The sequence below is a fragment of the Nanorana parkeri genome, unplaced genomic scaffold (assembly GCF_000935625.1).
Source record: "Nanorana parkeri isolate BGI_ZX_2015 unplaced genomic scaffold, ASM93562v1 scaffold1994, whole genome shotgun sequence".
Taxonomy (NCBI): domain Eukaryota; kingdom Metazoa; phylum Chordata; class Amphibia; order Anura; family Dicroglossidae; genus Nanorana; species Nanorana parkeri.
The window spans coordinates 119,717-131,805 of record NW_017308262.1 but is presented as its reverse complement, the minus strand read 5'-3'; the positions used below and the strand labels follow the sequence as shown (position 1 = coordinate 131,805).

Here is a 12,089-nt window from a genome sequence, read left to right as displayed (position 1 = left end):
CGGATTCTATGAATTATCCCTGGTTTGAGACGTTTTGAACTGACCACTCTGAACTGACTGCTCACTAAGATCGATGCCGGTATTTTAGTTAAATTAACCCTGCATTTAATCTTTGTCTTTGAGAGGAATCAGAGTGCACGGAGTAGCACTGTATACGTGATAATTTTTCATACTGTTTTAATTTCTATTATTTAAGTGTTCGTATTATATTTAAAATTCGTCACGATTTAGAGATTGGGATTTTAGAATTTTGTTTTTGTTTTTCTTATACACGACCAATCTGTGACACCGAGTCATTTATATTTGGATTGGTGTCTTTGAATAGATTGTCACATCAATAAGAGGTTTGTTTGGACAAACCATGTACACTTAGTACACAGAAACACCTAATCAATACACCGGCTGGTGATTGAAAACCCTTTTCCCACACCTGATTGTTGTATTGCACAATTATTACCGAGGTAGTGACTACCGAGATTTATAATTTTTTTTCACAGTAGAATCTGAACTTAGTAACTTCTTCACGTCCTATAGAGCACACATATTTAATTTATTTATATTTGTCGAGACAGAGCGCAACTCACTTGCGTTATAATATGTACAGATTATAGGTCACATTAAAGGTAGAAAAAAAAAATCCTGAAGTGTTTTGGGTTTTTTTTTTTCCTACGTCTCTAAAACATGACATTTTTACATGGGTGTTTAGGCTTTTTATGCTTTGCTTACACATGTTTCATCATATGCTCAGGCTTAACAATTGTCTTTTTTTTTCTTCTTTCAGTCAGGTATATTTTGCCTATTAATATATGATATTTACCTTGAGACATCAGTTGGTGTTTGACTCCTTGTTTTCTACAGTGATTTACTTTTATGCTTTGAATAGCATTTGTAATTTGATTTTCTATCTACATTTGTTCACAACACACAGCTGGATGAGACAGAGGAGGAACATGACCTTCTCCCAGTCTGCTGTCTGGATTTTTAGCTAGAAGCAAGCAATCAAGTTAAAATTAAGTGATGCGCTTTCGTTTTTGTTAAAAGGAACTGCATGTTCAGCAACCCAATTATTATGAGGATAGGGAGGGGCTTCAGAGGTACTGTTAGTATACATTTGTATATCTAACCTCTTTCTGTAGTTTTAACAAATGTTTTGAGACAAAATTCAACTTTAGAGTTATGGTGAAAGATGGCAAATTATTTTTAATTCGTTAATATGTTTGTTAGTTTGTTATGGTAATTTTTGTATTTATGATCTTGAATTATTCGTTATAATGGAACTAAAGTCTGTTTCACTTCCCCTCCAGTGATGTGACATCTGCAAGCTCCCTCACGCCTCTGATATCTTTGCCTAGTATTCTTCTGAGTTTGGTGTCTTTAGCCTTCTTGATTGGCTGGCCGCCTGAATGGAGTAACTTCCATGCAGTTGCATGGGAGTTAGTTTATCCCAGCACCCAACGCATACCGAGAAAGAAACATTGCTGGCAGGCAGCAGAGAAACTTTTATTGCAGAAAGCACATACAGAGTATCTTCTGCAAAAGAAACCTACCTGCCATCAATTTTTCATGCTAGGGCTATAGTTTATTTTCAGGGTAACCCTGTATTAAACCTGTGCAACTCGTATGATAAAGAAATGCTTAATCAGAGGTTACCTTCGGGAAAAAAAAAAAACATGTCTAAATGGTTAGTAGATCCAGTGATACAGGCAGCTGAAGTTCTGTTTAAGTCATGACTTTCTCTTCAAAGACCCAAACGCCAAGATAAGCTTTTTCAAAAAAAGTTTTAACTGTGCATATAGCTCCTGCTGCTTAGATTTCTGAATATACGGATTGTTGTGACATCCTTTGCTTACACATTTTTCATCATATGCTCAGTTTAAAATGCCCAGGTATGTAGGAAGTTTTTATCTTAATGTCAAGAATTTGTTTTCGAAATTAATTGCAGTCAACTGCACATGCAAACTGCTGTAAAACAGATTCATAGTACCGTCAAGGTATTTTACAAGAGCCTGAAAGGCCTTTAAAGGATTATAGAGTTAGTTTAGTTTAAACCATGGTAGCGGAGCAGGTAGTAATGCTCAGTCATATGTACAGCAGGTTTAATGTTGTTTAATCAAATACACTTAAAGTGAACTGGTGACCAGGATATGTGCATTCAAGTATTTACCCATTCCAAGAAAGAAATGAGATTTTAAACAAGTTCACTTGCCTCTGTAGCTACAGGCACTGTGAAGCAATGCATGCATTCTAGTCTGTTTCTCAGCAGCTTTAGATCCCCTTTTCCCAGAAAAGGATTACAGATTTGAGTGCCTCTCCTATGAGTTTTGAGGATGAATTGCTCCACGGAGCCTGTAATACAGAAGTTGGTGAAGACTTATTTTAAAGTTCATGTACTGCTTGTTCAAAGTGCCTGAATGTCCATAACCTGGTCACAGGTTTACTTTAATGCCCCATAATAACCCCTGAGAGTTGGCAGCAACAGTAATGCCACATCATCCTTGAAGAAAGTGATAAAGTAATGGTTAAAAAAAATCACAGATTTTTATTTCCTTTTAAAAAAAAAAAATGACACCTGACTGTGCGTTCAGGCCTTAAGGGCATCAGAAGTAAGCGGTAAAGAGGCATCATTGCATAAATCTAAGGCCTGGTTCACACCTGTACGTTTTGTAGCACGTTCAACGCTCTACGAACGCTCTACAAAACGCTCAAACATGAAAATCCCATTGTTTTCTATGGGTATGGTTCACACCTTGCCGTATTTCAGCACGTCTGAACGCGCTACAAAACGACCTACGCCTGAAAAGTTACATGAGCTTCTTTGCTGGCGTTTTTGTTGCGCGTTTCCATTAGGATACAGCCAAGTAGCCCTCAAACGCGTTTGTCGGGGATAAAGAAAACACGTGTCACTAAAAGCGCGACAAACGCGCATATTCGATATGCCTAGGTGTGAACAGAGCCTTAGTTGTTAGAATAACATATCATTTATATTGATTTGTAAATGTGTGCTAAGTGAGGATTTTGTATTGTTTTATTTACCTCATGGAAAGTTGTTTTTCGTTATTTACTGTTTAACATAGAAAAAATGTAAATGTGATCAGACCTGTGATTAGAATGGTTTATACCACAACAGTCACGTTATTCAAAATTAAGGACAGGGAATGTACGGTAGTCTGGAGGCTTCTTACATTTTACCTCAGCCATACCCGTGCAGTGATCAGTTAATATTTAGATATGGCTGTTTCCTTGACCAGAGTTTAGTGTTTCCAGCTGTGTAATGAAAAATATAAATTCATTTGTGTAGAATACTCTGTGGAAACAATTAGGACAATTCCTGACAATGTAAAAAGCAATATGCGAGTATGATTAAAGTAAACCTGCAAAAAATGTACTGCACAGGCTGCTAATTCTGAAAACTCCTGTTGCTTGGCTGTCGTGCTTTCCTGTGGTTTGTGTTTGCTGAGTCACTGCCCCAAAACAAGTATGCACATTACTTGTTTTGCTGTCACTCTGACTGAACTTGCTGCATACTTATTCTTTGTCAGTGTCTCAAAATACTGAACTCAGAAGGTCAGAATTACAGCAAAGTAGTACATCCAGGAGGAGGCCAGCAATGACGACCTATGTTATGAACACATCTTTCCTTTTAAAAAGGCCTTTGATTATTTACAGTTATCTCCTGTTTCCTCCCTGTACAAAGGCGGTTGGCAGTGGTGACGGCGAACCTGGCATTTTACTGAGTGCGCAAACCATCACATCGGATTCAGTCTTAACAACTACAACAACACACATCACAAAGGTAAAGTGCATTGGTCAGTCAAGTGTCCAGTACTAGCATTTCATCCATGCTATCTTCAAGCATGTCTGTACCTGTTGGGGCCCAATGTATAGACCAATACAGCAGCAGTGGGAAAACCATTTATTTAGAAGCTGACGATAACCATAACGAGTGGCGAAGTTTCTCCTGAAGTATATCTATATCAAATCAGTTGAACATACAGCCGTCATAGATCATAGTACTATTAAAAATAAACATTAAGGCTTTCTGCACACTTTTGCTTGGTGTGTTTACCATCAACACATGTTGACGTACATTGACACGCGTTGACATTCAATGCAGTGTGCATTGCAATTTATGTTGAACTGCGGTAATGTGTTTTTATGCATTTCCATTGATTTGAATTAAAAACACATGGGAAGGGGGAGAGGAAGGCAACTTAAAAAAAAAGAGGGGAGGGGAATCCAGCCATAATGTTACTTCCATGATGCAAGTCCATCCATGATGAGAGGTTGTGGCACACTAAAAGTGGATGGACTAAAAGTAACATGTTTATTGTATTAATGATAACAGATGGATATTTATTATGTTTACTTAGTTGAACCCCATAATTTATAATTTTAGGGGATTTAATTTGTTCAAGTTTGTGGCACATTTTATCATTCACTTGGGGTTCAGATTAGCGCTGTTTTATAATCCACAAACACAAGGTATTGCATATTACTGTTTTAGTTGGGACTTCTTAGTTGGGACTGCTTCCAGCCTTACCTCTGAGAAATGCCTATCTCTGGTTGCCATATGATGGTTTAAGTGGTTGTGTATAAAACTGCAAAGCTGACAATACACAATTAGATTAGCTATTTTATGCAAAAAGTCCTATTTGCATAACTCTTGCAACAATTGTGTCTTCTTAAGGCCTGGCTAGTAGCTCAGGACTTGAAATTTTGAGCCCTGTCATAGATAACACAAGTAAATTTGTTTATAAGTTATGTCATATTTTCATGTTATTTGTGATACAGAAATGCAACTAGTAGATATTTTCTTCTTTAGACCGGGAAAGGTGGAATATCTGAAACAAGAATTGAAAAGCGTATAGTTATTAGTGGAGATGCTGACATTGACCATGACGAGGTAAGTTCTTTTTGACTATACAGGAAAAAAAAATGGATTTCAAACTATGCATGATCATCTGACCTGCAAAGAATATATTTAGTCCATATGATATGCCTAGCATAACTTAGTTCTGTTGCAAGTGGAATATAAAATGGTAGACCATGACTATCCCAATTAAAGCACTTCCTGACCTTAGAACAGGACCCATATCCCTATTTTTCTGAATTTTACATTAAAAGAAACCTGTCAGATTAGAAATATGGGAGCTGATATGGGAAGCTTGATATTAAAGGTGTGTATTCTGAGGCTGTCATCTTTATACTTTTTTCATAATTAGGGGCCAAGGTATAACGCAGAGGTATGCGTTACAGCAGCCAAAGAAAAAAACACTGGCACATTATTAAAGCATTGTGTTTTTACTAATGTGCGTAGCTATTTTTCTCTTTTTAGGTTTGATTCATGTGTTAAGCTTTAGTGAGATATCCATATTCCATTGAGTATAAATGCCATATATATGGTACTGCATGGCATTTCCAGGCATTATTGTTCATGATGATCTCACATACACTGACTGAGCAGAATAGTGATTATAGAATTAAACATGGGTAGCAATGTGTTCTTAGTGCTGCTTTCTTAGAAGGTGGTCATACCTGCAAAAGCTAAGGTTTATAATCCAGTTTACATCTTGTGCCTGTAGTTACTTTGGTTGAGGCCCTGCAGATCATGTGATTGTTTTGAACAATTTTACATGGCCATTGATTGCTAGATTCTGTGATTTTATTTATTTATTTTTTCTGATAATAAAAGCCCTTACATCTTAGAGGGATTGATAGCTATCAGTTACTATCGCCCTCTTTATGGGGTGTACACTCCTAACTGCTTGTTACTAAACTGGAGACTTGTCAGCAGGTGGGGGGTTTGGCCACCGGCAGGGTCCGCCCCTAGGCTGTAATTGGTCTTTAGTTTTGTGCCTAGCGTCCTTCTCCTGCAGGTGGCGATATTACCCTACCATTCAGGATCTGCGATCTGTTGCCTGTGTCCTTCAATGAACGGAGAGAAAAGGATTTTACGGTGAGTACAAAATCCTATTATTTGGGTTGGAGGGTTATGTATTAATCTGAGATCTTTTTGAAAGACTACTAAGCTTGTATGTCATGTTGTTGTCATAGGCATTAGCACAAGCGATAAAGGAAGCCAAAGAGCAACACCCTGATATGTCTATCACTCGTGTGGTGGTCCACAAAGAGACTGAGGTTACTGAAGAGGAAGATGAAAACGAACAGTAAGGTGAGCAAGTCATCTGAAATCTCATAACCGTATTTATTTTTGGAGAACATCCTGTGTGCTCCACAGCTGAGGACATTCAGCACTATAAAGAAGTACTATGCACAATAGGGGGAATTTATCAAAACTTGAGCAGTTGCCTATGGCAACCAGTTGGCATCTCTCTTCCATTTGCTCAGTTGATATTTGAAAATGAGAGATAGAAGCTGATTGGTTGCAGTGCAGATCTGCTCGAGATTTTGTCTGCTCCAGTTTTGATAAATTCCCCCAATGACTTTCTTAGTCTCTAAGATGTTTCTAAGGTTCTGCAGAATTTCTGTGTATTTTTATGTAAGCAGAGTTGTTTTGATAAAGGAAGTGGCTAATTTATCCCACTAAAACAAATATCTCATCATACCTCCTCACCTGTCATGATATTTACAGAAAAATGTCATGCTCTTTCATCTTACAATATGAACAATGTAGCCAAAGCAGTAAATCTGGGTATACACGGTTAGAATTTCATATGGACGTTTTTGTGAAAATTCTTGACATTTGATAATGCTTCAGAGACTTGACATTTGTTGTGTGAAATTTTGTTTGTTTCTAACATTTGACTTTGAAATGAAATGGAGTTTCTCGAACAAAAACCACATTCACTGATATAATATCATTTGTTTGGGAAACAAATGCCATCCTGCGCCTTCGATTATTTTCGTCATTGCAGTGGAAATTGGCCATCCACTTAACCCCATTAAGTAGTAGAAAATCGAACAGACATTCTGAAATTATTTTTTTCAATGAAATTCTAAACAATTTATACCCAGTCAGGACACTATCTGCAGGGAGTTTACATGTTCTCCTTGTGCTTGCCTGGCTTACCTCCTGGTACCCCGGTTTCCTCCCGCACTCCAAAGACATGCTGGTCAGTTAATTGGCTCCTGTCTAAATTGGCCCTAGTGTGCATGTGAGATGGGGACCTTAGATTGTAAGGTCCTTGAGGGCAGGGACTGATGTGAATGTACAGTATGTAAAGCGCTGCGCAAATTGTCAACGCTTTATAAATACCCAGCTTAAGACTCAATGTGGGAGAAGTGGCAGAGCTGGGCATTGTATGAAGGCAGGGCCCGATTTAGCATCCACTAGTCCACTAGTATTGCTTCTTTTGATGTGTTGAGTATGTCTGTTTTGTGGTGCTTTGTCTTTTGAAACCATTCTAAACTGTAACATGAAATGTTCCCAGTAGGTGGCAGCAAAGTATTTAACTTCAGTAATATGTACCCCGTTCTTTGCAAATTAAAAATGCACCTGTATTGTACATTTTCAAGCTTCAAATAGATTACATTACATGTTAGTATGGCACTCAGTATTGTTTCCGCAATTAAACTATATTTCATTTAACTAGTAACATCTACTTATCCAGTCGTAGAATGAGTTTGGTCAGTAAATCACCTGTGTAACTTTTACAGTAAGATCAATGAATGTACATTAAGCTATTAATGGGTCATTATATTGCTGTTTATTGTATCATTGTATTGCAAAGTAAATATATAGATCTAAAAGAGGCTGTTACCAACATCTTTATGATCAGCATCAGTAAATATACATGTTTTGTTACTTCATGTTGCTTCATGCCATAAATCTTTTCTGCTTTTTAAAGGTTTCAATGTAGACAAGGCAGTTTCATAGGTAAAATATCTTTAGTTTTATAATATATGCACATGAATAATAGGAACACGATGATTGCTACTACAATGCCAACAGTTGGCCCAGTTACCTCTTTTATGCACTAATACATAATTTAAAGGAGGATTCATATTGCTATATATGACGAGTCTGTGTGACATGGTAAAAAGATCAATAGCAATTCTTACACTGCTTAATTATTTTTAAAATGGTTATACACAGGATATTAAACATATAATTGTACCCGCACTGCTTATATTTCCTTAAGGACTCTCAAAAAAAAGGAAAAGCCTGTCTATAAATCCTGCTATTGAGAACCATTACTCTGACTTCTGAGCGGCATGTTACTGCGAAAGTAGCAGAGAGTAAAGTAGATGTAAATCCTAACAGAATGACAACTTGTTTGCATAAACACTATGTACTATCAATTGCATTATTTAATAAATACTTGTTTTCACCTTTGTTGCATCTCTGCTGTGCTGATCTTCTGCAGCCCCTTTGTAGCCACTTTCTGTCAACATGCATGTGGTCCAGTGACTACTGCATGTCATGTCTCAGGGGAGATTTGCTGATATTGACACTATTAAACCATACCTGTACTATTTGCATTGGCAGTGCCACTTTTATTCCCCTTTGGGAGAGTATTTGAAAGGGTGACAATATAGGAGAGTAATTTGGAGACCTGAACAGGGTGTGGTTACCCTGTAACAGGAAGTGCCTGAACAAGGACCTTCATGGCAGGATCACTTGGTATTCCTTTTTATGGAAGCTGCAGATTTTAAAAATATTGAAATTGACTTCTAATTGCTTTTAACATTTTAAATCTTATTTGAGACTTAGGTGATTTGGGTTTACATGTATTGTGTAAACGTTTTATGGACTTGTGAGGAAAGACCGTAAAGTGAAGTGACTGTAAAAAAAATTAATGTAAATAAAATCAAAAATATTTTTAATTATTAGCAAAGTATATACACAGAAAAAATATCAAATCAAAATTTGGTGTGTCTGCCAATAGCAACCAATCCACTTCTACTTTCAGGTTGTTTTAAAAATGAAAGAGAGAAGCTGATTGGTTGCCATGGGCATTTGCTCCAGATTCTGCTCCAGTTTTTATGAATTCCCCCCTACATGTTTATGAAAGCAGAAGACCAGTAGAATAAAAGGATGGCAGTTGCAATTTTTTATGTCACACAATAATAGCACAACTGTTTATGAAATCTATTTTCAGTAAAGCAGTCATTGAATTTAGTTGTAATTCACACATTTCCAGATTTTCTGTAAGGGATAAAAGAATGAGACCGAGTCAAGTAAATAAATGCCAAATCTGTCACCTGATATATTTTTTACTTAAAGGGTAAATTCATTTTCTTGCAAAATGTGAGAAAATAAGCTTGCCTACAACACTCTGCCACCTCTCCCGGCCCCCACCAACTCCCCGCCCCCGCCAACTCCCCGCCAGATGGTGTACAGTCTATAGACCACACTTCAGCCCCACAGTGGGCATTCAGCATAATCCTCACATGACCACGCTGACCAGTGTGAAGTGGTTCTTATTTCAGGGATTTGGTCCCTGGCTCAGAACACATCTCATTGCTCAGTGAGGTCAGGTGGCTGTGCCAACCAATGAGCACTTAGCATTTGCGAGCATTTTATGCCGAATACTCACTGCAAGGTTAAAGTATGTTGTATGGACCATACATTGGCTGGTGGGGGCGCTCAAAGGTATGCAAAGCAGGGGCCGGGAGAGGTGGCAGTAATTCGTTTTCTAACATTTTGTGGGAAAGTGAATTTACCCTTTTAAAGTAGTATTAAACATTCAAATTTTTCTTCAATAAACAAATATTCATTGCCCTGCAAAGCATTGTTTTACATTTTCGCCCACACACTTCCAATCATCATGTTTCTGAACAGCTGCTTCCAAGTCTCTCATCTTGGCTTCCCTAAACTTCCTGTCCAGTAAAAGATCACAAAGAGCAGTGGAGATTCCAGCAAACTGTTCATCTACTAGCTTGGAGAAGGGAGGGTAGTAGCTTGATATGCTGTGTCTGTGTTCGTTTGTGTAGACAGAGCTTACTAGCACACACAAGGGTGACTGCATAGCACTCTGCTTGAGAAAGGAGTCACTCTAAAACAGGATATCAGGACCAGTCCTCTGGGGACCAGCTGATTGTGCAGGAAACTAAAACTTTAAAACATCAATTAACCACATTCCTTATAAGTGATTTAATCAGCATCTCAAATAGCGTAAAATCCTTTTGACCTAAATATCACTTTAACTTACAAACGTCCTATGTGATGGCACATAAGGAGCGACGGATAGACTCTACATAGTTGTCAAGGGCACCTTAGACCTCTATTGCCTCCTCTGCACTTCCACCAGCTAGTACAGACTGTACTCGATCAGTCAAATACTTGGAGAGATTGAGAAATAGATGTTTCTAGTCTCCCCTCCACTTGTCATCATGTCCCGGGCTCCTGGAGGGCACAGGTCAACACTGGTAGTACAGATGGCAAATAAAGCTGACAGAAGTTATAGCCCTCTGTTACTTTAGCCAAAGGAAAAAGGGTTGGCTTCAGTTCTAGTTTAAGCATTCATTTTTCACAATTGGCAAGATAAAATGCGTTTCAACTCTACAACGCCTTTTATTCCAAAGGTTTGTCTTTCGTTTGTAGAATCTGAGTTTTCAATTCTTTTTTTTCTTATTTTTATTCTGTTTTGCATTTCAATAGAGTGTTAAGCACAACCCATAATTGTTTTTATGAAAGAACCTGAATGGAAAATGCTTATTTGCCCACCTTTCAGCTTTACATGAAATAAAAAATGACTTACAGTAAATGCTGCAGCCTGTCACTTGCACGGCAGTTTTAGTGCCCCTGTAACAACATAGATTTACTACCTATTGATTCTGCCACAAAGTCTGTTATTGTTCAACTTCCTTTAACATGCTGATAACACGGTTCATTCTGCTGTAAAATCACACAGCAGTGTTGTCATCCTGTGGACAAGGTAGTCTTTGAGGGATATGTAGTGCTAAATTGACTTTACATTTTTAGCATAACTGCACCGAGCACTTCAGATAAAAAAAAAAAGATCTAGACTACATGAATAAGAGCTAACGGTTGTAAAACCCTCTGACAGTGTTATATGGCGTGTTCCAACCCCGGTAATTGTCACTTTTGCTGACCTGCTCGGTCATGCTGGACTGCATGGAAATGTGGAGAAAATCGGGATTATAACTGGGCTTCTGGGGACAGACTTTGAGCAGATTTTTAGTTCACTGATTCGTGAGCTGGTTTCTGTAAACAGTGGTTCACAAACTTAATTCGTTCCACGATTCTGGTCACCAACCGAATCAAACTGTGATCATACCCCGATCTCGACTAGAGGAAGCCACGACCATGTGTCAGAGCAGGGAAGATGGCTGCGGTTGGGTTCGTCACACGATGCGGAGTTCGTGAACGGAAACAAAATTTTGCCGTACTTCCTGTTTGCGAACAGAAACGTTCGTGAACCGAGCTACCACTGTAAATAGTTGCTTTAAATGTTAGAACGGTTCATGCTTTGTGGTATAGTTTATAAACTGCTTGATTTTCCTCATGATAGTAACACACAAGTATTATTTTTATTTACCAATCTTTTTTTATCCTTTGTGTTGGTTTGCAGAATAAATCCAGAGCAGGTGTCACAGAATGAAGGAATTTGAACCACGTCCTGCTGCTAACGTTGCTATAAATTGACCAGGTTTGGCAAGCATGACGGGACGCCCGAAGGCTAAGTTGCCAACGTACAACCTCAGCTTAACATCTCTGACCTGTGCTGTTCCACATATGTTTGTTCTGTTTTTATAACCACTTCCTAACATCCATAGCTTTTTAGTATAGTTCTGCACAACTACTTGCTATTTTTTGTAATTCATGGTTATCTGTTGTTGTGAACAATAACCCTTTATAAAACAGACCTCTGAACAGAGGGTGCCGAAAACCTTTGTAACTAATGTAGAATATTTTTTTTTCCCTTTTTTATTTTTACGATCGTCTTAATGAAAGCCTCTTACTGGGGTATATAATTACAGACTATTCAGGTAAATGTATTGTTTAGATGAAAAAGTTTTGTACACGTTTCTTAAATTTTCAAGTCCCGTTTCACATTTCTTGGTGTTTTTTTCTACCTTTTAAAGGCTTTGTTTAGTCTTAAGAATAAAACAAAGGTGTTACTATGGTTGCTATACAATTTACGGCTCTTGTGCAAAAGTAT

At 37.9% G+C, this 12,089-nt stretch overlaps 1 protein-coding gene across 7 annotated transcripts in view; it reads left to right on the top strand.

Moving 5' to 3' along the window:
- LOC108800326 (protein 4.1-like) overlaps positions 1 to 11,657 on the top strand; it is a 105,898-nt gene extending 94,241 nt beyond the window's left edge. For all 7 annotated transcript variants that reach the window (XM_018572309.1, XM_018572305.1, XM_018572306.1 and 4 more), the window contains 4 exons: positions 3,695 to 3,793; positions 4,823 to 4,903; positions 6,055 to 6,172; positions 11,499 to 11,657. In XM_018572309.1, the coding sequence (XP_018427811.1) occupies positions 3,695 to 3,793; positions 4,823 to 4,903; positions 6,055 to 6,171 (297 nt within the window). In that variant the 3' untranslated portion in view covers position 6,172; positions 11,499 to 11,657. The remainder of the gene's footprint in view (positions 1 to 3,694; positions 3,794 to 4,822; positions 4,904 to 6,054; positions 6,173 to 11,498) is intronic.
- The last annotated feature ends 432 nt before the right edge of the window (positions 11,658 to 12,089 follow it).